General features: G+C 42.8%; 1 protein-coding gene and 2 long non-coding RNA genes across 3 annotated transcripts; 1 reads left to right on the forward strand and 2 right to left on the reverse strand.

Moving 5' to 3' along the window:
* Nucleotides 1–14,299: 14,299 nt before the first annotated feature.
* On the reverse strand, nt 14,300–15,961 carry LOC136497648 (uncharacterized). Its single transcript, XR_010769374.1, has 3 exons — nt 15,805–15,961; nt 14,988–15,056; nt 14,300–14,883 (listed from the first exon to the last, which is right to left on the reverse strand). It is a non-coding gene; the product is annotated as an uncharacterized lncRNA (long non-coding RNA).
* Nucleotides 15,962–16,470: 509 nt separating this feature from the next.
* On the forward strand, nt 16,471–21,264 carry LOC136497646 (uncharacterized). The gene is made up of 4 exons (XR_010769373.1): nt 16,471–16,714; nt 16,914–16,977; nt 18,079–18,158; nt 20,624–21,264. It is a non-coding gene; the product is annotated as an uncharacterized lncRNA (long non-coding RNA).
* Nucleotides 21,265–24,400: 3,136 nt separating this feature from the next.
* LOC136497004 (heat shock protein 82) lies at nt 24,401–27,157 on the reverse strand. Its single transcript, XM_066492787.1, has 2 exons — nt 26,780–27,157; nt 24,401–26,625 (listed from the first exon to the last, which is right to left on the reverse strand). The coding sequence occupies exons 1-2, from the start codon at nt 26,930–26,932 to the stop codon at nt 24,637–24,639; spliced, it is 2,142 nt and encodes a 713-aa protein (XP_066348884.1). The 5' UTR covers nt 26,933–27,157; the 3' UTR covers nt 24,401–24,636.
* Nucleotides 27,158–27,657: the final 500 nt, after the last annotated feature.

Raw genomic sequence — 27,657 nt, forward strand, 5'->3', positions numbered from 1 at the left:
TCTAACAATAGTTTTTTTATGTACGTCCTGATGACCTGAGATACTATTTGTATTTTTAGGGGTGCCTACTGTGGCTAAAAAGAAATAGAGGCATCTTGAAAAATTGTTTTTTTATATATATGTTTCCAACTCCAAGGTTATTTTCCATGGGTGAATTGGAAATGGGGCATCCTCTAGTGGAATCATTGTATCTAGTAAACGTTATACACATGGAGATGTGACATCTGTATTGGTGTACTCTCTCCGTTCCAAAATAGATGATGCTATAGGTCTAGGCATGTACGAGAACTAAGAAGAAGTAAATAAGTATGGTGCACAAAAAGCAATAAGGACAGGGAGAGGGGGCAGAAATAATGGTTATCTAATTTGGGACTGAGCGAACTGAGCATAACTCATTTAGTTATGTTCCTTATAGTGGAACATGCCCATCTGAGTTTAAGTCATCGACTTGGTAAATGTGTTCGTATTTTTTTGAATTTACTTCAATATTTAACAGTGCTATTCTTTTAATGGTAGGCCACGTACCCGTCCATAGTTACTCAATCCTTTGGGGTGCTATTCTTTCAGTAATAGGAGAAATGCTCGTCAATGGTGCCTACTAAGGTCCCGTTCGTTTCGCTGAAAAAACAGCCTAAACACTATTTCGATTGAAAAAAACAAGCTGAAAAGTACAAATTATAAGACAGACAAACATGGCCTAAGGCCTTCTAGGCGCCATGTATGCGAGCGTCTGATTTGTACTAGATTTTGCAAAAAAAAAAATCTATTTTGAGGCTAAGGGAGCACGTGAAGATATGGTTCTAGTAGAAATGTAGAATCATTCCATTTTAGACTTGAGGCCGAGGGAGTGCGTGAAGATATGGTTCTAGTACGATCATTCCGATCTATTCCTTCCGTCCTATTGAGTTTGTCATTTAAAAACTATACCCTCTTACAATTCCGGTTCCTGAGCGACAAACTTAATGGAATAGAGGGAGTAGACGTTAATGCGTCATGCGCGTGGATATGTGGCGTCCGAACTAATAATGCACGTGAAGTTGGTTCTGGCACGTGAACCAATAATGCTTCTTAGTTCCACGCTGGGTCGGAGCTTACGGAGGCAGTCTGACAACACACACAAAAGCGGGTGAGATGGAGGGATAAGCGAGCATCTTTCATGCATGCTGGGCTCATATATAATTGCAAGCATGCATGGCAATTTGCGATGAATTAATATGCATGGAAGGACTGTTGTACTTTGCGATGACGAAATAATATGCTATAACACGACACTGTAAACAAATGCTATACAGTATCAGTAACATTGCATTGTTTTTTAAGTTACAGAAATACTATACAACACACATGTGTTTTAGGGAAAAAACATATGGATTTTTTTCTCTTTGCTTTGGCTGTATGTCTGTTGCTTTGGTTGGCTACGTGTGCGTGGAAACAGTCCTTGTGGGCTGACGCCTGACGGAGAAAAAAATAAGACCCTGTGATGGAGCCATAGGAGCTTTGACATGACGGCACCAGTGGGGTATCTCTTTCTCTACGATTTGTGATTTGTCCTTCCATATAAAAAAATATTTCTGTGATTTGTGGATCTGTGATCTTATGAGTTGTGATTGTCTGGAGGTAGAAGAAGGCTGGATATAGAAGGAGGATGGAGGCTATTGGATCTTAATTCTATAGTGAAAAAAAATTCATGTATTAAAACTGCATAAAACACATAATTATTGGGTAGACAGACTATTTAAGATAAGGATCAAGGACTGTTTCACGGCAACTAGGGCATACATACATGGTAATTTGTGAGCCCATGACAACACATTGTACAGAAGCACAATCTTATAGGCCACGTGTAAATTGCAAGTTTATATTGCTATAAATTATAAAAACTAGATTTATTTACATTTGTAAATATAAAGCAGGAGATCAATCAACACAACTGTGATGATTTAATCGGATCTACTAGAGAGATTTCTGTATTGTTTCTAGTAGGGGAATAACTAGCATCCAGACGTCAGGCCCCAGGCCCGCGTTCGGACGTAGCTCTGCCGCACCCTGTCATGTTCCCCGTGTAATAGAGCGTCCACCACGCCCACGTAACAGGGGAGTCCGCCCGCTCGCTGCGCCCGCAGGGGATCTCAACCTCGTCGCGCCCGCGTCATCTCCATAGCTAGGGTCTGCATCTCCGTCGCACAGGTGAAAGGTCCTAATATGGCTAGAGGGGGGGTGAATAGCCTATTTAAAAATCTACAAATCAACTAGAGCAATTCAATTAGTATGACAAATAGCGTAATGCAAACTTGCTCTAGCTCTACAAGGGTTGCAAGCCACCTATCTAACAATTCTAGTTGCAATGATTACTTAGGCACCCAAACTTGCTATGTAACTACTCACTAAGAGTTCTCAAACTCGCTACTCTAAAGAGCTCAACTAGATGAATGTAAGTAATAAAGCAAGCTCTCAATTCTAATTACACTAAAGAGCTTGTATCAACTAGTTTGTAAGAATGTAAATAGGTGAGTAGGGTGATTATACTGCCGTGTAGGGGATGAATCAATCACAAGATGAAGATTAAGCCAATCACCGGGAGAATGCAAATGACAAGAGACAACCGATTTTTCTCCCGAGATTCACGTGCTTGCCAACACGCTAGTCCCCGTTGTGTCGACCAACACTTGGTGGTTCGGCGGCTAAGAGGTGTTTCACAAACCTCGTCCACACGATTGGACACCGCAAGAACCTACCCACAAGTGAGGTAACTCAATGACACGAGTAGTTTACTAGAGTTACCTTTCGGCACTCCGTCGGAGAAGGTACAACTCCCCTCACAATCACCGAAGGCGGCCACAAACAATCACCAACTCGTGCCGATCCTCCACCGCTGCTCCAACCGTCTAGGTGGTGGCAACCACCAAGAGTAACAAGTGAAATCCGCAGCGCAACACGAATACCAGGTGCCTCTAGATGCAATCACTCAAGCAATGCACTTGGATTCTCTTCCAATCTCACAAAGATGATGAATCAATGATGGAGATGAGTGGGAGGGCTTTGGCTAAGCTCACAAGGTTGCTATATCAGTGAAAAATGAGCAAGAGTAAGAGCTACAACCGGCCATGGGGCTTAAATAGAAGCGCCCATGGAATAGAACCGTTATACCCCTTCACTGGACGCGCTCTAACCGGACGCTCCGGTCATACTGACCGGACCCTGGACTCAGCGCCTGGTCCACTGATTTTTGCCACGTGTCACTTTGAGTTAAAACTGAACCGCCAGATCACAACGGCTAAGTGCCGACCGAACGCTCTGGCTAAACTGACCAGACGCTGGAGCCTTAGCATCCGGTCGAGTACAGTAAGGGTCCAAATCCATTTTTCCTCGACCGGACGCGTCCAGTCCACCTCGATCAGACACAGCCCAGCATCCGGTGGTATATCCTAGCTACTGTATCGCCAAGTCAGCGTGACCGGACGTAGGCAGTCAGCGTCCGGTGCATTCAGATCCAGCGTCCGGTCACTTGATCGACGCTGGCATCTCCTCTGTCTTCTTCACCCTTGCTCAAATGTACTAACCACCAAGTGTATCACCTTGTGCACATGTGTTAGCATATTTTCACAAATGTTTTCAAGGGTGTTAGCACTCCACTAGATCCTAAATGCATATGCAATGAGTTAGAGCATCTAGTGGCACTTTGATAATCGCATTTCGATACGAGTTTCACTCCTCTTAATAGTACGGCTATCTATCCTAAATGTGATCATACTCACTAAGTGTCTTGATCACTAAAACAAAATAGCTCCTACATTTTATACCTTTGCCTTGAGCCTTTTATTTTTCTCTTTCTTCTTTTCCAAGTTTAAGCATTTGACCATCACCATGCCATCACCATTGTCATGATCTTCGCCATTGCTTCATCACTTGGAGTAGTGCTACCTATCTCATAATCATCTTGATAAACTAGGTTAGCACTTAGGGTTTCATCAATTAACCAAAACCAAACTAGTGCTTTCAATCTTCCTCTTTTTGGTAATTGATGACAACCCTTATACAAAGATATTAATTAAAGTACATTAGAATCCATGTTGCTTGCCTAAGCATATTTACCATGTGTGAAGGATGTGGGCAAGTTTCATGAACTCCATATGATAGCAATTGCTCCCCCTACATATGTGCTAAGAGTTTGGATTGAAGCTTGCACATATGCTTAGATAGGAAATATAGGAGTCAATTTCTACCAAATGATGCTAAGGTATAAGAGATGGACCTTTGAAGCATGATACCAATCGGAGTGCACCATTTTACCATCCTTAGCACCATTAGTAACTAGACATACACAAAAACTAGAATGCCCCATGAGTTCAATATTACAAATAAGGGTCTAGTTTCCATAGAATGAACATAGGTCTAGTTACTTTAGCCTATGCATGCTAGTTTTTCATTTCAACATTCAAACCTACAACTAGCATACACCTCACAAGCATGGATATTGAAAATTTATGCCATGCAAGCAACCATATGTAATGCACATACAAATTTACCATATGAGTTCATGAGCTTGCTCCCCCTATTTGTATGCTCAAAATTTTAATTGATCCCCTTCCTTTGTCATATATTATCTCTCCCCCTTTGTTTCACTATCTTTGTACACTATTTCTCCCCCTTTGACATCAATGACAACAAAGGCTTAAAGTATAGATAGGGTAGGATTATTAATATCAACAATTTGCACAAAAGGTGACCTTAAATTATAGATAGGTTGGGGTGAAATCATGTGAAATGAGGATCATTTTCCCAATTTTGTTCAATCTAGATTACTTGCAAAAGATATTTAACTCGGTTTGATCCAAGGACAAGCTTCTTCACACCTCCAATTAAGGGTTATCTTGTACCATGTTGAGTTAAATACTTATAGCTCATTTTCTAAATCAAACACTAGGTTTACAAGCCCACAAACATGTCATATGCTACCACTAGATCATTTCAAACATACAAGCAATAGCGGTACCATATACGCATCAAATTCATTTTTTTCATGAATGAGCCTAGTACATGATAGAAATGACTAGATGCACTAAACAAGTCCTTAGCAATGGATGTATGCCATGCCAATCAACTTTTACCTTGGATTGCTCGAAGGAGAGGCATGTCATATAATGGGGGTGCATCAACACATATTGGAGAAGTCAAGTATGTTCGATTCATTCCTTAGCTTGTAAAACCTCTTCTCATCAAGTGGCTTGGTGAATATGTCGGCAAGTTGATCTTCGGTGCCCACACTCTCTATGCAAATGTCCCCTTTTTATTGGTGATCTCTTATGAAATGATGGCGGACATCAATATGCTTTGTTCTTGAGTGTTGAACTGGGTTGTTGGTGAGCTTTACGGCACTCTCATTGTCACATAGCAATGGCACTTGCTTGAATCTAATTCCAAAGTCACTCAAAGTAGCCTTCATCCAAAGTAATAGAGCACAACAACTACCGGCCGAAATGTACTCCGCTTTGGCGGTTGATAGTGCTACACAATTTTGCTTCTTTGATGACCAAGATACAAGTGATCTTCCCAATAGTTAACATGTGCCCGATGTGCTCTTTCTCTCAACTTTGCATCCCGCATAATCGGAATCCGAATATCCAATCAACTCAAATCTTGCTCCTTTGGGATACCATAATCCAACATGTTGTGTATGCTTCAAGTACCTCAATATTCTCTTAGTCGCTTTCAAATGACTTTTTTTTTGTGAGGCTTGAAATCTAGCACACATGCATACACTAAACATCATATCCGGTCTTGATGCGGTCACATAAAGTAGGCTTCCAATCATAGACCGATACATCTTTTGATCCACCATGTTGCACTAGCATCACTATCTAAGCTTCCACTTGTCCCCATTGGTGTACTAATAGCTTTACTCTCATCCATTTCAAACTTCTTGAGCATGTCCTTGATATACTTGCCTTGACTCACAAATGTGCCATTCTTTATTTGCTTGATTTGAAGACCAAGGAAGTAATTAAGCTCTCCAATCATAGACATCTCAAACTCACTTGCCATCATCTTGCCAAACTCCTCACAAAATTCTTGATTTGTTGATCCAAAGATGATATCATCAACATAGATTTGCATTACAAACAAGTCATTTCCAAGCTTCTTGGTGAAGAGAGTGGTATCAACCTTTCCCATCTTGAATCCCTTAGAGAGTAGGAAATCTCTCAATCTCTCATACCATGCTCTAGGCGCTTGTTTCAATCCATACAAAGCCTTTCTCAACTTGTAAACATGGTTGGGTTTCTTCTCATCTTCAAAACTAGGAGGTTGCTCAACATACACAAGCTCATTGATGTACCCATTTAGAAATGCACTTTTCACATCCATTTGGTACAACTTGATGTTGTGGGCACAAGCATAGGCTAACAAGATCCTAATTGCTTCCAATCTTACAACCGGGGCATATATTTCTCTAAAGTCAAGACCTTTAGCTTGAGTGTAACATTGAGCCACTAATCTTGCTTTGTTCCTTATTACTATCCCATCTTGATCTTGCTTGTTCCGAAAGACCCACTTAGTTCTAATCACATTATGATCCTTAGGCCTCTCAACTAAATCCCATACTTGATTTCTTGTGAAGTTGTTTAGCTCTTCATGCATAGTATTTATCTAATCAACATCCCTCAAAGCTTCATCTATCTTCTTAGGTTTAATGGATGACACAAATAAGAAATGCTCATAAAATGAAGCCAATCTTGATCTTGTTTGCACACCTCTTGAAATATCACCAATGATAGTGTTCAATGGATGATCTCTTGCAACATTGATTGGTTGAAGCACTTGCACTTGATTGCTTGCATTAGATTGATTACTTGGTTGGGATGATGAACTAGCCATTTGTTGATCTTGTACATTGCCATTACTAGTGCTTGCTTAGGTTTGATCATGAGAACCACTAGCTTGCACATTTGAGTTAGAGAGCACTTGATTCTTATCATCTTCAACATCAATCACCTCTCTAGGCCTTAACTCACTAATGTCTATGCTCTTCATTGCATTGACCAATTGAGTGCCTCTTACATCATCTAGATTCTCATCTTCCTCTTGGAAACCATTTGTTTCATCAAACTCCACATCATGAACCTCCTCAAGAGTACCACTAGCCAAATTCCAAACTCTATAAGCTTTGCTAGTAGTGGAGTAACCAAGCAAGAAACCTTTATCATATTTTTTTTCAAACTTGCTCAATCTAGTGCCTTTCTTCAATATATAGCATTTACAATCAAAAACCCAAAAGTATGCTATGTTGGGCTTTCTTCCATTCAATAGCTCATAAGGTGTTTTCTCCATCATGGGGTGACAATAGAGTCGGTTGCTATAGTAGCAAGCCATGTTAATTGCTTTAGCCCAAAATGAATGACTCACATTGTACTCACTCAACATTGATCTTGCCATATCAATCAAGGTTCTATTCTTTCTTTCAACTAGCCCATTTGATTGAGGAGTATACTTGGCTAAGAATTGATGTCTAATTCCAAATTTATCACATAATTCATCAATTCTAGTGTTCTTGAACTCACTACCATTGTCACTTCTAACTTTCTTGATAGTTGTTTCAAACTCATTGTGAATGCCCTTGATAAACGATTTGAATATTGCAAACACATCACTCTTGTCACCAAGAAAGAACACCCATGTGTATCTAGTGAAATCATGCACAATCATAAATCCATATTTGTTTCCACCAATGCTAGTGTATGTGGTTGGTCCAAATAAGTCCATGTGCATCAACTCAAATGCCTTAGATGTGCTCATCATACTCTTCTTAGGATGTGTGTTACCAACTTGCTTTTTGGCTTGACATGCACTACATAGCTTATCTTTCTCAAAAGTGACATCTTTCAAGCCTCTAACCAAGTCATGCTTGATTAACTTGTTTAATTGTTTCATTCCAACATGACCAAGCCTTTTATGCCATAACCAACCCATGCTAGACTTAGTGATCAAACATGTTGATAATTGAGCTTCTCTAGCATTGAAATCAACTAAGTATAGATTCTCATATCTAAATCCTTTGAATATCAAGTTAGAGCCATCTACACTTATGATCTCTACATCATCCACACCAAATATGCACTTGAAACCAAGATCACATAATTGAGCTACCGATAATAAGTTGAAGTTCAAGCTCTCTACTAGTAGCACATTGAAAATACTCAAATAATTGGATATTGCAATCTTACCAAGCCCTTTGACCTTGCCTTTGCCATTGTCACCAAATATGATACTATCAATCCCATTGCTCTTGCTTTCATTGATTGAATTGAACATTTTTGAATCACCGGTCATGTGTTGTGTGCACCCACTATCAAGCATCCAATGCCTTCCTCTGGCTTTATAATTTACCTATAAAAGAATATCAATTCTTTTTAGGTACCCAAACTTGCTTGGGTCCTTGTAGGTTAGTCACCAAGGATTTTGGTACCCAAATGACTTTCTTCTTTGAGCCCACAATTGGTGTACCAATGAACTTAGCCTTCACACCATTGGCACCCTTATAAAGCATGTAACAAGAATCAAATTTGATTGAGGATACATTAGGTAGCTTGTTCTTGTTAGTCTTGTAATTTTGCTCTATATGCCCAACTTGCTTGCATCTATTGCAAAACCGACCATTGCCCTTCACAAAGCTGGCTTTGGGAGTGACAAAGACCGCCTTGCCTTTCTTGGGGGTATAGCCTAATCCCTCTTTGTTGAGAGAAAATCTTTGGCTACCCAAGCACTTTAGCAAGTGGGCTTCTCCACCATAGGCATTGCCTAAGGCACGAGTGAGCTCATTCACCTCTTTCTTGAGGGTTTTATTTTCCACCATTAGTGATATATCATTCATAGGTGAAGTGGAAGTTGTAGTGCTACAAGAAGTATTAGTAGGAGCAACAATAATGGGTTCATGAAAAGATTTATCAATAAGATCATATGTTAGTCCCATATCACATGTTATGATCACTTGCTCCTTCTTGGCTTCCTCCACTTTGACTTGCTCAATGAGAGAGGAGTGAGCCTTTTTAAGCTTAGAGTGAGCTTTGACAAGCTTCTCATGGGCTTCCATTAGCCTCTCATGAGTGACATTGAGCTCATCAAGGGATTGCTCAAGAAACTTTACTTTTTTGTTCAATTCCTTGCATTCCTTTCTCTTCATCTCAAAGCAAGTGTGCACTTGCTCACACATGTCCATGAGCTCCTCCTTGGAGTACTCCTCATCACCATCATCACTCCTACAAGCATCACTTTCACATTCATCATTATTACTCACATCATATTTTACCTTGGTAGGTTTTGCCATGAGGCATGTCGATGGAGTGTCGAAGATGAAGGGCTTGTTGTTGATGGCGATGCTTGCTAGTACTCTCTTGATAGATTTCTTGTCATCATCACTAGAGCTATCACTATCCGAAGAGCCATCACTATCCCAAGTGACTACATAGCCTCCACCCTTCTTCTTCTTTTGGAAGGCCATTCTCTTCTCCTTCTTCTCCTTCTTTTCTTTCTTATCCTCCTTGTGCTCCTTCTTCTCATTCTCATCATTGTCACTATTGTATAGACAATTTACTAATACATGATCGGGGCTCTTGCAATTGTAGCATCTTCTCACATACTCTTTCTTCTTGGTGTGATATCTTCTCTTTCTTGCACCATAGCCCTTCTTCTTCATGAATTTTCCCATCTTGCGCACAAAGAGGGCCATAGCTTCATCATCAATATCACTAAGATCATCATCATCACTTGATTCTTTCTTGGACTTGCCGTTGTTCTTTGATGATGATGAGCTAGCCTTGAATGCTATGCTTTTCTTCTTCTTCTTGTCTTCTTCTTCCTTCTTGTCATCCCCCTTCTTTTCCACATGGTATGTCTCTTGTGTCATGACATCACCTAGTACTTGGTTAGGGGTAATATCTTTCAATCCTCCTCTTATGATGAACAATCTCAACATCTCAAATCTTGGAGGTAAGCACATCAAGAATCGATGGGAGACATCATCATCCTTGATCTTTTCTCCCAAAGCCTTCAAGTCATTGACAATTACTTGTAACCGATGGAACATCTCCGGAATGCTCTCATCATCCTTCATCTTAAAACTTGTCAACTTGTCCTTGAGGATGTACAACTTGGCACTCTTCACCGCCGGTGTGCCCTCATATGTTTCCTCCAATCTTTTTCACACCTCATTTGCTCTTTCACAATCCTTGATTTGCTCAAACACCTTGGAATCAATGGCATTGTATATGGTGTTGAGAGCCATTATATTGCATTGCTTGTTGATCTTATCTTGGTTGGTTGGATCATCGGGATCAATGATAGCATAGTTATTCTCGGTCACTTTCCATACTTGATCATTGATTGAACCAAGATACATCCTCATCTTTCTCTTCCAATAATCATAGCATGTGCCATCAAAGAACGGTGGTTTGCCCCCCATATGGTTGAACACAACTTGAGCCATAATTTGACACCGAGGTTGTTAAGCCTTCAATCAAACGGTGACCACGACTCTGATACCACTTGAAAGGTCCTAATATGGCTAGAGGGGGGTGAATAGCATATTTAAAAATCTACAAATCAACTAGAGCAATTTGATTAGTATGACAAATAGCGTAATGCAAACTTGCTCTAGCTCTACAATGATTGCAAGCCACCTATCCAACAATTCTAGTTGCAATAATTACTTTGGCACCCAAACTTGCTATGTAACTACTCACTAAGAGTTCTCAAACTCGCTACTCTAAAGAGCTCAACTAGATGAATGTAAGTAATAAAGCAAGCTCTCAATTCTAATTACACTAAAGAGCTTGTATCAACTAGTTTGCAAGAATGTAAATAGGTGAGTAGGGTGATTATACCACCGTGTAGGGGATGAATCAATCATAAGATGAAGATTAAGCCAATCACCAGGAGAATGCAAATAACAAGAGACAACCGATTTTTCTCCCGAGGTTCACGTGCTTGCCAACACGCTAGTCCCCATTGTGTCGACCAACACTTGGTGGTTCAACGGCTAAGAGGTGTTTCACAAACCTCGTCCACATGATTGGACACCGCAAGAACCTACCCATAAGTGAGGTAACTCAATGACATGAGCAGTTTACTAGAGTTACCTTTTGGCACTCCGCCAGGGAAGGTACAACTCCCCTCATAATCATCGAAGGCAGCCACGAACAATCACCAACTCGTGCCGATCCTCCACCGTTGCTCCAACCGTCTAGGTGGTGGCAACCACCAAGAGTAACAAGCGAAATCCGCAGCGCAACACGAATACCAAGTGCCTCTAGATGCAATCACTCAAGCAATGCACTTGGATTCTCTCCCAATCTCACAAAGATGATGAATCAATGATGGAGATGAGTGGGAGGGCTTTGGCTAAGCTCACAAGGTTGCTATGTCAATGAAAAATGAGCAAGAGTTAGAGCTACAACCGGCCATGGGGCTTAAATAGAAGCCCTCATGGAATAGAGCCGTTATACCCCTTCACTGGGCAAAACGCGCTCTGACCGGACGCTCCGATCATATTGACCGGACCCTGGACTCAGCGTCCGGTCTACTGATTTTTGCCACATGTCACTTTGAGTTAAAACTGAACCGCCAGATCACAATGGCTAAGTGTCGACCGGACGCTCCGGCTAAACTGACCGCACGCTGGAGCCTCAGCAACCGGTTGAGTACAGTAAGGGTCCAAATCCGTTTTTCCTCGACCGGACGCATCCGGTCCACCTCGATCGGACACAGCCCAGCGTCCGGTGGTATACCCTAGCTACTGTATCGCCAAGTCAGCGTGACCAGACATAGGCAGTCAGCGTCCGGTGCATTCAGATCCAGCGTCCGGTCACTTGATCGACGCTGGCATCTCTTCTATCTTCTTCACCCTTGCTCAAATGTGCTAACCACCAAGTGTATCACCTTGTGCATATGTGTTAGCATATTTTCACAAATGTTTTTAAGGGTGTTAGCACTCCACTAGATCCTAAATGCATATGCAATGAGTTAGAGCATCTAGTGGCACTTTGATAACCGCATTTTGATACGAGTTTCACTCCTCTTAATAGTACAGCTATATATCCTAAATGTGATCACACTCATTAAGTGTCTTGATCACTAAAACAAAATGGCTCCTACATTTTATACCTTTGCCTTGAGCCTTTTGTTTTTCTCTTTCTTCTTTTCCAAGTTTAAGCATTTGACCATCACCATGCCATCACCATTGTCATGATCTTCGCCATTGCTTCATCACTTGGAGTAGTGCTACCTATCTCATAATCATCTTAATAAACTAGGTTAGCACTTAGGGTTTCATCAATTAACCAAAACCAAACTAGAGCTTTCAACAGGGAGATACCACAACTTCTACTCTAGGACCTCCGATCGGGCCAGCGGAGGCAGCATGTTTTACGGGAAATGAGTCACACACGATAGCACGAACGCTTGCGCGTCCTCCGGTGGATCGCTACCGCCAGCTTATAGTCGATGTCGCCATGGCTCCCGCACTAGCTCTCTCTTCCTCGCTAAACAACCCTACATTGAGATCTACTTTTGCAACACTTAGATGAAACAATTGCAACATATGACTGAAACAGATGAAACCTTTGAAACATACACTTACAACATAGTCATTGTAACATATACAACATCCAGATAGAACACTTACAACATACATCTGAAATAGATGAAACATATGAAATATGTTGCCGCAACATATGTGTAAAACATATGCAAACATCCGGATCAAAACACTTGCAACATACGTCTGGAACAGATGAAATATTTTGAATAAATGCTTACAATATGCCTCCGAAACATATGCAACATGTGCAGCATCCCCGACCTACCTTTGCAACATCCATAAGAAACAACTGCAACATACCTTTGAAACGACTGAAACACCTGAAACATATATTTGCAATATAGAGAAGGGAAAGCCTAGGTCGGTCAATTCCAGCAATCGAGGTCGGAGCCGGTGGCGAGCGGCGGTGCACGAGCACATTGCATATTCAATATTACAAACATATGCACATTTACACATATATTTAAGTTCAATAAAAAAGTCTTTTACGTTCATACAATCCATAGAAGCAAACCCTTTGTTGGGCCAGGCTAATCAAACGTTCATTGGATTTAAATCCAGCAAACGATGAGCTAGCCCTACAACTTTCCTTTTCTAGAAAAAATATTTCCGTAACTTTGTATTTTTGGAAAGTTACTAAGTTATACATATAGCTTTTATGCATAATATTTTACTGGTTTAACTTATTACCACAACTTATATTCATAACCTTTTCAATATAATATTTTGCAAAGCAGAACTTATTAGCACAATTTTTTAGCATAACTTTTTTGATACAATTTTTTCGTAATTTCATAGACAACTTAGCACGAAGATTTTTCTAAATTATTTTATGATAATAATTTTAAGATAAATTTTCTAGCATATTTTTTATAATAATTTTATAAATAACATAACTTATACATGTAAGTTTTGTACTCGTAACTTTTGTGTATAACATTTCGTGGAACACAACTTATCAGCATAATTTCTTTGAAAGTTGCAAAGTTATACTCATAACTTTTGTGTATAACATTCTGCGAAACAAAACTTATCACCATATTTGTTTTATAATAACTTTGTAATGTAGCTTTTTACATAATTTTATAGACAAGTTATCATGACAACTTTTCTACATAACCTTTGTAACCTAATTTTTGTTCGTAACTAGATATTAGGCGAAAGTTATTATGATTTTTTACACAATTTTTATATAATAAATTTTATGAATAACATAACTTATACACAAGTTTTTATTGTCTACAATTTTTTTCACATAATTTTATTTTGATTAAACTTCTAAATCGAAAATCATTTGTTGTATATAGAACAAAAAATAATAGGTTAATATGAAAAATTAAAAGGAAAAAATAAAAAAATGAAAACTCGTTTGTTCCAAATCAAGCTAACAACATAGTTGTGGAGGAAAAAAACGAAAAACAGACAGTGGAACCGGCCGCCTATGCTCTTGTGGCAGCATGTTGACTCAGGTCCCGTTCGCGTGCCCTTAAATCCGACTTGATCCGCTTCTTTTTTCATCCGAAACAGTATTTTTCCTCTCACAAATTCCTCCAGAATTCCTCCAAACCATCAAAATTCCTCCACAATCATACCAGCCGAACACCCCCTGAGCAACGTTCGCGCCAGGCAAATAATCGCCGACCAAGAATTGGGCCCACCACATAATCAAAGCCGGAAAGGTCAATAGTGAGATTGTTCACTAGATTGAAATTGAGCTTCCTCAAAAAAAAAAGTAGATTGAAATTGAGCGAACGCTCACCCAAATGGAATTGGGCCCTTCGTCTCCAAATTTTTTTGGCACATACATATGGTAGCTACTAGTTAGTGCAGGGCTCTAGAAATAGAATCCTCGTGCTTCATACAATCCATAGAAGCAAACATTTGTCCCCTCCTTAGTACCGACCTTCTCTCTCAGGAGATGACAGCCAGTGCAGGGCTCCAGAATCCTTGTGCTTCAGAACCTGCCAATTCTTTTGGATGCATCTCTCCACTGATAGGGGGGCAGCTTGCTGTTAGATGAGTTCACTCCAGCACAGTCAGGCCCCTAAATCAGAGTGCGTCATTGAGTGACATATACTTGAGACCCCGGTAACTCAGGGCATGGATACTAGCATGGTTGCCACTTCGAGCGTCATGACTGAGTCGACCACCGTCATGACTGATGCTACTGAGAAGGAGAAGCTAATTGACGATGCTGTTGTTCAGCTCAGTTTAATTGAGAATGAGGACAGAGATGGCTCCCAGTTCATTATGACTTCCTGGATTGACACATCAGCTGCACCGCCAGCTCTGACCTGCGATGCATAGGATAGTGATCTTTTGGCAAAGGGGGAGAGTCATGAGAGTCTGCATGAACAAAGAAGGCAAGCAGTCGGCCTGCAAGGGGTCTGTACTGTACCTTTATGGAAGGGCTTGAAGTGGAGCTGTCCAAGGTAATTGTTCCCTCTATTGTTCTTCAAGATCGGCCCTTCAATAGTATGAAGCATCAAACAGACAATTATTACATTCACAAAAAAAAAACAGACAATTATTACTTGTAACTTTCTCTTTAAGTTACAGGTCAGAGGGTTCAATCTGAGATCCACCTATCAACTGGACAAATCAGAATATTTTCTCGACTGATCTCAATAAAGAGCTAGAAATCCAAGGATTTCAGAGGAGAGAATCATGATTCATGTAGTTGATTTTCTGACTTCTGAGTGGTACCCAAGAGTGAGGCAATATGCTTGAGGAAGAGTGGTACAATTTGCTTGAGGGCTTGTTCGGTTAGCCTCCAGCCCTCCACTCTGAGGGGATCCAGTCTCCTAAGTGAATGCTGTCAGTGAATTTTCAGAATTTCCATGTTGAACCTTTAAACAGTGAGTGTGGCCTTCTCAATGTGTCAAAATTTAGCAATTCGTTTTCAGACTTCAGAGTGAACCATCAGAGAGGCATAGTGAAACCTGAGGTAACCTAAATACACAACTTCATGACAGCACAGAATAAACGTTGAAAATTGAAGTGTAATTTCATTGTATCAAAATATTTTGAGATTCAATACCCAACCAAATTTCTCAAAGAACCATCGATGGGAGTGATGCAAATTTGTCAGTTTACTAAAACCATACGGATTCCATATGGAAGATCTGCATCATGTCTACTCTTTGCTCAAGTTTGTGCGGTGACAAAATGATGTTCAGAATTCAGAATTATTGTTTCCTGAACAGAAACCATACCTATTACTGAACTAGCAGGAACATAGAAAGCTGCTTGATTTCTTCAATACGTGTTTCAAATCTGTAATAAGCTGATGCTTTAATTTTTAATTCAAAGATGCATCGGCCGGATCCATCCTTGAATTGAATATCCTAGCAGCACATGACGTCTACTCGATGTGAAACAGATTTCAGAACCTGAAAGCAACACAGCATATCAAGTTAAAATTGATCGGGGAAGTCATGCTTTTATTGTTGTTTGCTGAACTGAAACCACACCGATAAGTACTGAACTAGCACAGGAATATCGCAGGTATTTGTAATCTGTAGTGAACCGATGCTTCAATTTTTTATTCAAAAGACGCATGATCAGATCCATCCTTGAAATTCTATCCTAGCAACACATGTGTGAAACAGGAAGAAGATCATCAGAATCAGGAAGCAACGCAAGTTAAAATCGATCAGGGAAGCAAAGAACACAGATATTATATTATGTTTCACAGCCTGCCATGACACTCACAGCAGACCCGAAATGTGTGACACGGAGAAGACACAAGACACACGGCCTACTACTGAACACCGTGACCTGTACCAACAGTGACACTTTGTGGACCTACACGCAGAGACACACAAGCAGAGGCATCACCAACATCATCGATCGATTTTGGCAGGATGGAAGGAGGACACCCAAACATGCATGGGAGGAGGAGCTCACCGTGTGCCCATCCCGTCCGCTGGCCTATCCCGTGCGCTGGCCTAGGCCGGCCGCCGGCCCTCCATGGCGCGGCCCCAGGTCCGCCGCAATGGACGAGCCCCGCCCCAAGCCGACGCCTGGCCGGTGATGGAGCAGGCCGCTGCAGCGGCGCTGGGGGAGATGGAGATCGGCTAAGCATCCTCCATGTTGCGCACGTCATCTTCGACCAACCTTCAGGTTAACAGCCGTGCGATTCTGCCTCCCCATTCAATAGCCGATGCCCTCTAGATTAGGATTCTGTGTATCCAATTTTTGTTTCTCTTGTTAGCCCATGATGTAGTATTGGGGGCTCCAGTTTATTTTGTAGCCGTATATTCTGAACGATAGAATGTTGGATGTTTCTTATTTTACCACTGTTTGCTTGACCGTCTCCAAGATTGGATCCCTTGTCGATGTTCAGATAAACAAAGACCCTGAAGGCCTACGCACCTTCTATCCAGGTTTTAATCCTCAATCCTCCTAACCATTATATTGTTTTTTTATTCCTTGCCGTGCATTTGTAGTTTTAGGTGCCAACGGTATTCATCAAATCATAATATATATAGTTGAGATGACAGTGATAGATACCTGTTCATTTGTTTTCTTAAAATTGAACTGAGCAAGCAGGTCACCAGTATGTTTATGATAGGTTTTACGGGTTCGATATTGTCATGTCACCCAGAATTATGATTATATGGGTGCTTATGAATGGGGTTTTTTTTCTACATCAATAAAACAGTTCTACATTATTTCAGTAATTTAAACTCAATCGTTGCGCAAAGGTCTTCTCTCCATCTTTTGAGCTCTAGGCAAGTACTTGCAGCTACAGCCCTGTTAACAGATACTACATTTCACACTCTGCCCATGAAGTACTAATGGGAATACCTGTATGGCTGTATATGAGTCAAAATCTGTGTCAAGCATTTCACCTCTATCCAACAAGGTTCATCGTAGTGGCCTGTCTCCTGTAAACTATGTCATTTCACCTCAATTTGTTGAGTCAGTAAGTACTTCGATCAATTCTTTTGTGCTTTTGATTGTTTCCATTGAAGGGCGGGCCTGGTGCAAGCGGTAGAGTCTTACCGTCTGTGACCGGAAGGTCCCGGGTTCGAGTCGCGGCCTCCTCGCATTGCACAGGCGAGGGTAAGGCTTGCCACTAACACCCTTCCCCAGACCCCGCATAGAGTGGGAGCTCTCTGCACTGGGTACGCCCTTTTTTGATTGTTTCCATTGTTTCTCCCTTCATTGAATAATACTATAGTATTCCCTTCAAAAATGAAAAAAGGAAATGTTGGATATCAACTTGTAAGATGCCTTGATTTTTTTTTTGAAAGGGTATGGATTTTTTATTTTTATATGTGAATTATGCCTTCTGTATGAATTTTTTTTGCTGTTCACAAACATGTGAATGATGGTTTTTTCGATTCAAATTCATGCAGCTAAACCTGAAACTTTTCAGGCCTCTGGTCCATGTCCAGCAATATAGATATTCATATGTGTTGCTTTCATTCAGTCAGTCATTTGTATCTCACAAAGATGATTTGTCCTCTCATACCAACCAGGTACCCAATGGGGCACATGGAGCGTTGATATGATTGGCCAGATTGTACCCTTTAAATAGGATGTGAGAATCAAGGAATGGGTAAGTATCATACCGCAAATAGTTGACAAGAATTCTTATAGGACTGGTTAGCAGCAACAAATTTTTCCAGTGGTCAAGGAAAAACATTGCATATCTCTATTTTTTCTACTGGTACATTGCATAAGACTGTTGCTTTCTTTTTAATCACTCTGATATGATTGCAAATAGCAAGTGATGGGCCACATATATTCTTTGATTTGTGATGGAACTCCACACTATCACATCACCATTAGTCAATTAGTACCGGTCTAGATTCTTACTGCCATAGAAAATGGAACATAAATCCAACCTTGACAGAAGCTGTATGGATGTGGCTGAAGGTGCACCAATAATGCATATGCAGATTACACGCCCATTAATTATATTACTACAACTACATATATAGTTCAGACTACTTGTCCTCAGCATTACGGTTGTCGATTCATATGTCGCTTACATATTACTTCCTGAACTACATTACATTTTTCAGCATGTTGCTGCTGCCATTCCCATACACAAAACCTGTTATTCACCAAGGAATAATGGTAATCCAGATTTAAAATAAATTTCTCACAAGTATGAAACAAAGCCCAGTTCATTAGCATTTGATTTCGCACAAGTATTTTAGCATTTGATTGTATAGTAATGGTTTCGTGTCCTTTCCTCGGCCCTTGGGTGTTTGTAATGGACTTGGAGAGGCCTCTAGAAGGAAAACATACATTCATGTTTCAGATGGACTTGGACAGGATTTGGCCCTCGACTAAACATGGTGCTACGAAGCACTTCACTCGGTTACGAGTGACAACAAAGAATTGCGCAAGCATCTCGGTGGCCACTATCATCCCAACTGCTGCTTCAGAAAATGTAGCTGGACTGGACATTGCACTTAATGTTTGGATTGACACAGCTGGGGGAGCATGCTACACCCTAAGTTGCACGGATACGGATACGTGTATCGGTATCGGAAGGATACGGATACGCGGATACGGCAATTTCCCAAAAAACCCGATACGCGGATACGTTTACTATTTAAAAAATAAAATAAAAATAAGAATAATGTGGACCACAGAAACAGCAGCATCCGCTCAGGTCCAGCCCAGCGACGGCCCACCAAAGTCCACGTAAAGAGCAGACTTCACTTCAGCCAGCCCCCAGCGGCACCACGCCACCACTCGTGACTTCAGCCAGCCCCAAATCCCCAATCCGCTCTCAGGTCCTAACCCTAGGCCAGCCTCGGAGCGCGGCGCGAGCAGCTTCAGGCCGCGGCGGCGGCGCGCGGTGCCAGGCGAGTGGAGGTAGCGGCGCGCGGCTTCCGGCGAATCGGCAATCGAGGCCGACGGCAGTGGCTCGCTGGGCCAGGCGAATCGGCGGCAGTGCGATAAGCAGCTCGGAGCCGAGAGCGGCGCGGCGGTACCTGTGAGGCGAATCGGAGAGCTCGGAGCTCGGAGCCGAGAGCGCCGAACGGGGATGTCGCGGATGCGGGCAGCGGAGCGTGCGGCATCTGCGACCCTGTCGATTTGTTCCTCACTTCCTCTTCCTTTTTCTGCTCTCCCTGTCGATTCGTTCTTCTCTAGGGCGTCGAGGGCAGAGGAAGGGTTGTTTACTGGGCTGGGCCGTATCCACAAGGCTGATACGTATCAGCCCACGTATCCATAATTCGCGAAAATAAAAAAAAATTCGGATACTCCGAGGATACGTATCCTGGGCGTATCGGACACGTATCCGTATCCGATACGTATCTGATACGCGATACGCGGCTTCCTGGACGTATCCGTGTAACATAGGCTACACCTATGAGTTGACTTGCTTGATCCTAAAAGTGTCATGTCTCTTGCAGAATGAATCATCCACCTAGCATGGGCTATGCTGTAAAATTGACTATTCTGACAGAGAATCACAATCTAGCTTTGTGTGGAGTTGTGTGGCAGTCTAGCTTTATGCCTCAACAGGTGCTCTTTGAGTTATCTCATTAAACCATAACCCAACGGTGTATTTGGGTTGGGTTGACCCAATACCCAGAGTGACTGAGTGGGCGAGTAACAAGTGAAAGGATTGATTGGGTGGCTGATTGGTCTAGTGATATTTTAAGCGATGCCTCATTAACAAAAGAATCCATAAAATATATTCTATTATAATAAGACGTCGACTATTAGCATCATAAACTTATAAGCACGTGTGTGTCGCACGTGCTCTTATTTTTTGATGTTGTATTGTATTATTAGTCTTTTTTCCCAGTTTGGCCTATTATTTGAACTGCATTAAGATTTCTTCCACTTTTGCATCACAACATGCTAGCTAGATGGATCTGCTGCATTGTCACGTGCTCTTACCTTATTTTTTTTATGTTGTATTAGTAGTCTTTTTTCTCGGTTTGGCGTGTAATTTGAACTGCATTAATATTTCTTCCACTTTTGCAACACAGCATGTTAGCTAGATGGCTCTGTTGCATTGTCAAACAAAGGGACTCATTTTTACTTTGTTTTTAGGGAACATCTGAAGATTACCAGCCTGTTCGCTTGCTCGTAAACGATCGTAAATTTCCAGCCGGGAACAGTATTTTTCTCTCACACCAAACCAGCCAGCAGTAAATAATCCACGATACGATACGGCCTCCCGAACAGGCTGTACATCTACATTCTTGTTCATGAACAGTATACTATTGTGCTAATTAATGTTAGAAAAATGCAAATAAACATATTAGCCCTTATTTATCATTGACATATCCATTTTAAGGATTGTGCAACAACTTATGGTCAAAGATCGGAAGGCCAACTGCTATCATGGTGTTTCGGAGCAACTAGGCAAGGTAGAAGAAGGATAAAAATCTTGATGGAAATGCTGCGCTGCAGCTTGTTCGAAACCTGTGTGGCAACAACGTATTCTGCTCCTTCCCCAGTGACTGCAGGTATGCATGTGCTATTACTTGTAGGAAATTTTTATGTGTACCATAACATAAATGATAGTTCTTGTGAAAGAAAATTATCCTTTTAGTTGTGGGTTGGATTTTGATATGAATGTAAATATGGTGTTGGTGCTTAACAACCAACTCTTGTTGTAAATACACAATTTATTTCTACCTGAATTCTTGTCATATATTACATTAATTGAGAGGCAAATACATATTTTTATTTCTATCTGAATTCTTGTTATCTATTATATGAATTCTCTCGAATGTGCATTATTATTACTTGAAATTTTCATTGTAATAACTGCTTTAGGAATGACCATTTTTGTGGACACGTGCGTGTCACACGTGCCTATCCACTAATATATACAAAGAGTCGAAGACTTTATTTTAACATAGAGGGATGGCTCGTTGCTATTTGTCCATTATTGTAGATAATTAAAGACAGAAAAAGGCCCTGAAATTTCATGACAAATAAGCGTAGCAGATAGCACCTTGATGCTTTGGTCAATGGAGGATATAGTGATGGAGTGAGTGGGGGGGGGGGGGGGGGGGGGTCATGCACCCCTACCCACGCCCATTCAAAACCACGAACGCAGAACTGACTACTCTGTACTGTTTGGGTTGCAAAAGTGCCAAACCTATCCAGCTCGACCATGAACAGGGCAAGCTAACTTAGGCCAAGTATATATTATTGACACATTATTAGCACGTGCCTAGCTCCGAGGATCCAGTTGAACTCTAGGATTTTGTATGACCTAACATAGGCTCTGATTGTCTTGGAACAGTATTTAATAGTGTCACAGAAATGCAACGTCTCTTTGCGGAGGCTCGAACTTATTCAGACCAAACTCATGAGGCCAGTTTCAAACCTAGAGTGTAGAGAAAGAGGGGAACCGAAAGGTAAATAGTTATGTAGGAAATGACTTATTGTGAATATTAGATCTATAATGAAGAATACTGATGACTAACTTCTTAGATATATATTAGCGGGTATAATGAAGGTACATATGCAACTTTCTTGTGGGTGCATGGACTTCGACCATGGAGGGTGCATATATGGTAAAATTTTAGTCTTTATCAACAAATCTGGATTTGTTTTTTTGGAGGGGGCGGGACATATGCACCCACAACTATGTAGCAGTGGTCGTTTGCAATTTGAGATTCAACACCTACCAACTCGACCGTTTGCAATTATGTAGCAGTGGCTGTCTTTCGTGCAACAGATTCCACGATGTATCCCTCACTTATATAATTAAAGTGGGGAACATCCGAGCCGTTTCTTCCACCTCGCTAGCACAAGCAAAAGTACATGTGTCCTGCTCACTCAAGAGTTCACCCTGCTACTCCAATTCCAATAATCCGCTTGCACAAGAAGCAGCAGCAAGTCCCAGCAGTATGGCTCCCGCCGCCGCTACAGGCCGTTGCCCTCATCTGCTTCCTGCTCTGCTCTTCTAATTCCTGCTCTGCTCTATTACTCTTGTGAATGCTGATGTGATGAGCGCCACCTTGCCACCATCACCAAGAGCAATGCCGATGGCAGTCAGTCGTGGGGATATGTTGAAGTTTGAAACAGTAAGTAACCACAAATTAAGCGTGTTACAGGCGTTTAATTTTAACCATGGAGGGTGCATATATGGTAAAATTTTAGTCTTTATCACTAAATCTATTTTTGTTTTTTTGGAGGGGGGCATATGCACCCACAACTACATATGTAGCTTCACCCCTATGAAAACTGACTTGTTAGTGTACGTTCCTCTATCATTTCACCCATTCTGATAAAACTGATACATAATGTTTGGCGTGCTATGGCAAATTGACTTGCTATTGTCTGTTCCTTTATCATTTCACCCATTGGCGGAGCTGGTGAATCTCCAAGCCTAGGGCCACTAGCTAAGTGCAAAAAGAAAATTAAAATCTGAGCCAATTATCAATTGTAACACTGATGTGGTGAAGTGAGTCTATACCTTTATAGAAGGACTTGAAGTGGAGCTGTCCAAGGTAATTGTTCCCTCTATTGTTCTGGTATTAACATTTTAAATTTACATTGTTAGTCCCCTGAGCTCAGCCCTTCACTAGTATGAAGCATCAACAGACAATTCTTACTTGTCACTTTCTTTAAGTTACAAGTCAGAGGATTCAATCGGAGATCCACCTATCAAATGGACAAATCAGAATATTTCCTACATGATCTTATTAAATAGCTAGAATCTGAGGATTCAGAGGAGAGAACCATGATTCATGAAGTTGATTTTCTGAATTCTGAGAAGTACTCAAGAGTGGGACAATATGCTTGAAAGAATAAAAATGCACCTGACGTGTAGTGTCTCACCAGCTACCACTAGATACAGGGGAAACTGAAGTATATTACTCTCTCTGAGGCGCATCTCTCCATGGCATGCAACAATTGTCCCAACTCAGCAGAATTGGATATTTATGATTTTTTTTGGATAATCCTGTATGTTAAGGGCCTATAGATGGATTTGCCCAAATTGCGTCAAAGCTGAAAGTCATGCTTTTGTTGTTGTTGGCGCTTCATTTGTATGTTGTTAAATATATAAACGGTTATATCCCTATGGTTGATACCTATGCATGCGACTTTGAATTTGATTTCTATAGGGGCATAACTGCAATAGTTGCACTTCAATGTGTGGAACCTACTCATAGTTTAAATAGACATATTGCCCAAAATGTGGTTGCAGTGTATACGTGCAGACTCAAATTTCTTGTGAATGCAGAGTCAGCAAACTTTCAGAATTTCCATGTTGAATCTTTAAACAGGTAGTGCCGCCTGCTCAATGTGTCAAATTTTAGCAAATCGTTTTCAGACTTCAGAGTGAATCATCAGAGCGGACAACTTGAAACTTGAGGTACATTTATATTTTCTGAACTTGACTACTTGAGCATTTAAAATACTTAATTTCAGGACAGTACAAAGTAGAACATTGAAATTTAAGTGTAATTTCATTGCATCGAAAATGATTTGAGATTCAATATACCTAACCAAATTTCTCAAAGAACAGTCATGCAAAATTTTCAGTTTATTAAAAGCGTACGGAAGATTTGCATCGTGTCTAGTCTTTGCTCAAGTTTGTGCGGTGGCAAATGCATGATGCTCAGAATCCAGTCCAGAATTAGTGTTTCCTGAACTGAAACCAATACCTATTATACTGAACTAGCAGGAATATAGACAGCTGCTTGATTTCTTCAATGTCTGAAGCGTTTCAAATCTTCAGTAAGCTTTATGTTCCAATTTTTATTTCAAAGATCCATCCTTGAATTGCATATCCTAGCAACACATGACTTGTACTAGCTGTGAAACAGATGAGAATCAGAAAGCAACAGAAGATCGATCGAGGAAGCAGAGAACTCAAGATATATTATGTTTCACAGCATGCCATGACACTCACAGCGGATCCGAAATGTGACACGAAGAAGACAAGACACACGGCCCGGGTAAGCTACTACTAAACACTGTGACCAACAGTGACACTTTTTGGACCCACACGCAGAGACACACAAGCAGAGGCATCACCATCATCATCGATCGATTTTTGCCAGGATGGGAAGAGGATAGTTCTCAAAACGGACACCTCAGTCGACCTCCTCCATCTTGCTCTCCTCGGCGGCGCCCTCCTCAAGCGCGGGCATGTCGGCGTCCTCGTCGGCAGCAGCATCCTCGTCGATGTTGAGACCGAGCTTGAGCATCCTGTGGATCCTCGCCGCGAACGTGTTGGGGTCGTCGAGGCTGAACCCCGAGGTGAGCAGCGCCGTCTCGAAGAGCAGCAGCACGAGGTCCTTGACCGACTTGTCGTTCCGGTCGGCCTCGGCGCGCTTCCGCAGCTCCTCCATGATGCCGTTGTCAGGGTTGATCTCCATGGTCTTCTTGGAGGACATGTAGGCGCCCATGCTGGTGTCCCGCAGCGCCTGCGCCTTCATGATCCGCTCCATGTTGGCCGTCCACCCGTACTCGCCGGTGACGAGGCAGCACGGGGAGTCGACGATGCGGTCCGACACCACCACCTTCTCGACGCGGTCGCCCAGGATGTCCTTGATCACCTTGCAGAGGTCCTCGAACTGCTTCTTGCGCTCCTCGCGGCGCTTCTTGGCCTCCTCGTCGTCCTCGTCCAGCTTGAGGCCCTCCTTGGTGGCCGACACCAGCTTCTTGCCGTCGTACTCCTTGAGCTGGCCCACGGCGTACTCGTCGATGGCGTCCACCATGAAGAGCACCTCGTAGCCCCCCTTCTTGAGCCGCTCCAGGAACGGCGAGTTCTCCACGGCCTTCTTGCTCTCGCCCGTGATGTAGTAGATGTCCTTCTGCCCTTCCTTCATGCGCGTGACGTAGTCCTTGAGGCTCGTCATCTCGTCGCCGCTCTTGGTGGAGTGGTAGCGCAGCAGGTCGGCGAGCTTGGCTCGGTTCTGCGAGTCCTCGTGGATGCCCAGCTTGATGTTCTTGGAGAAGGCGTCGTAGAACTTGGCGTAGTCCTCCTTGTTCTCGGCGATCTCGAAGAACATCTCGATGCATTTCTTGACGAGGTTCTTGCGGATAACCTTGAGGATCTTGTTCTGCTGCAGCGTCTCGCGGGAGATGTTGAGCGGCAGGTCGTCGGAGTCGACGACGCCCTTGACGAAGCCGAGCCACTCCGGGATGAGCTCCTCGCAGTTGTCCATGATGAAGACGCGGCGGACGTAGAGCTTGATGTTGTTGAGCTTCTTGCGGGTGTCGAACAGGTCGAAGGGCGCGCGGCGGGGCACGAACAGGATGGCCTTGAACTCCAGCTGCCCCTCCACCGCGAAGTGCTTCACGGCGAGGTGGTCCTCCCAGTCGTTGGTGAGAGACTTGTAGAAGGAGGCGTACTCCTCGCGCGTGATCTCCTCGGGCTTGCGCAGCCAGATGGGCTTCTGCTTGTTGATCTGCACCCACTCGTGCGTCACCTCCTTCACCTTCTTCTTCTTTTTCTTGCTGTCCTTGTCGTCGTCGTCGTCGTCCACCTCCTCGACGTCGCCCTCCTTCTTCTCTTTGCTATCCTCCTCATCCTCGTCGTCGCTGATCTCCTTCTCGGCGGTCTTCTCGGTCCAGAGGTAGATGGGGTAGCTGATGAACTCCGAGTGCTTCTTGACGAGGTCCTTGAGGCGGCGCTCCTCGAGGTACTCGAGCTGGTCGTCCTTGAGGAAGAGCGTGATCTTGGTGCCCCGGCCAAGCCGCTCCCCCGTGGTGTCGAGCGTGACGGTGAAGGAGCCACCGGCTTGGGACTCCCAGACGTACTGCTCGTCGTCGTTGTGCTTGGTGGTGACCACGACTTTGTCGGCGACGAGGTAGGCGGAGTAGAAGCCGACCCCGAACTGGCCTATCATGGACACGTCGGTGGCGCCCGCCGCCAGCGCCTCCATGAACTCCTTGGTGCCCGACCGCGCGATGGTGCCGAGGTTGTTGACAAGGTCCGACTTGGTCATGCCCACGCCGGAGTCGATGATGGACAGCGTCTTGCTGGCCTTGTCCGGGACCAGCCGGATGAAGAGCTCCGGCTGCGCGTCCAGCTTCGACTTGTCCGTCAGGCTCTCGAACCGGATCTTGTCGAGCGCCTGCAATGCCATTGCCATGGTTTAGATTGTTGTTGGTGTAAACTGTAAAGCAGAGCATTTCAAACGTCGAAACAGAGCAGCTGAACGAAATGAAAACAGAGCATCGATTGATCACATGAATTGATCAGCAAAGAATGGTGATTGAGGAACTTACATCTGATGCGTTGGAGATGAGCTCCCTGAGGAAGATCTCCTTGTTGGAGTAGAAGGTGTTGATGATGAGGGAGAGAAGCTGGTTGATCTCGGCCTGGAACGCGAAGGTCTCCGTCTCCGCGCCGCCGGCCATGTGCACGTCCGCAGACGCCATGCCTGCTTGTGCTTGCTCTCGACGAGACTGTTGTAGGAGAATCGAATCGAATGGGCTGGATCCCTGAAAGGAAGGCGATCGATCGCTCAATTGATGCTTGCTTGGTTTGCTGTCACGCCGAGGTCGGACGAACAGATGGCTGCCTTTATAGGAGGGCAGTGGATGGATCAGGGAGGGAGGCTTCGCAGGTGTTCCAGTGTCTTCGCAAGCTTTCCCGTGCTCGCCGCAGCGTCCTGCCCTGCTCTGTTTCGCGCACTCCCGCCTGTTCCAGAGCCTTCGCCTCTCTCTCTGTTCGGCGTGGCTGTGGGACGGCAGGGGACATCCCAGCGGCTTTCCCGAAGCTTCTGCGGGTTTCTTGTTTCTGGGACGATGGAAGGAGGAGCCCAACGCAACGGATCAAATTGACTAGAGGCCCAGTTCGTTGGTTCCATTTGAGTATGCTCATGTATGGGCCGGATTACCATTTCAGATGAAAAACTCGTGGGCCAAATTAGGTTAAATTTACTGTTTTAGATGTAAGTTGCAAGTGTTTTATATAGATTTTGTAAAAGTATATTGGGATATTACACATGTTGCAATGGCTATACGCGTATATTTCGAGTGTATGTTCTAAATGTTACATATATATCAGACGTATGTTGCAAGTTTTTTTTCATCTGGATGTTGCAAAAGTAGATATAGGTGATTGCATATACATGCATGTTACAAGCATATGTTTCAAATGT

The sequence above is a fragment of the Miscanthus floridulus genome, chromosome 12 (assembly GCF_019320115.1).
Source record: "Miscanthus floridulus cultivar M001 chromosome 12, ASM1932011v1, whole genome shotgun sequence".
Classification (NCBI taxonomy): domain Eukaryota; kingdom Viridiplantae; phylum Streptophyta; class Magnoliopsida; order Poales; family Poaceae; genus Miscanthus; species Miscanthus floridulus.

Coding starts and splice junctions, on each gene's coding strand:
- LOC136497004 (XM_066492787.1), bottom strand. CDS start 26,932: ATGGCGTCTGCGGACGTGCACATGGCCGGCGGCGCGGAGACGGAGACC. Junction 26,626..26,779: donor TCATCTCCAACGCATCAGAT/GTAAGTTCCTCA, acceptor ATGGCATTGCAG/GCGCTCGACAAGATCCGGTT.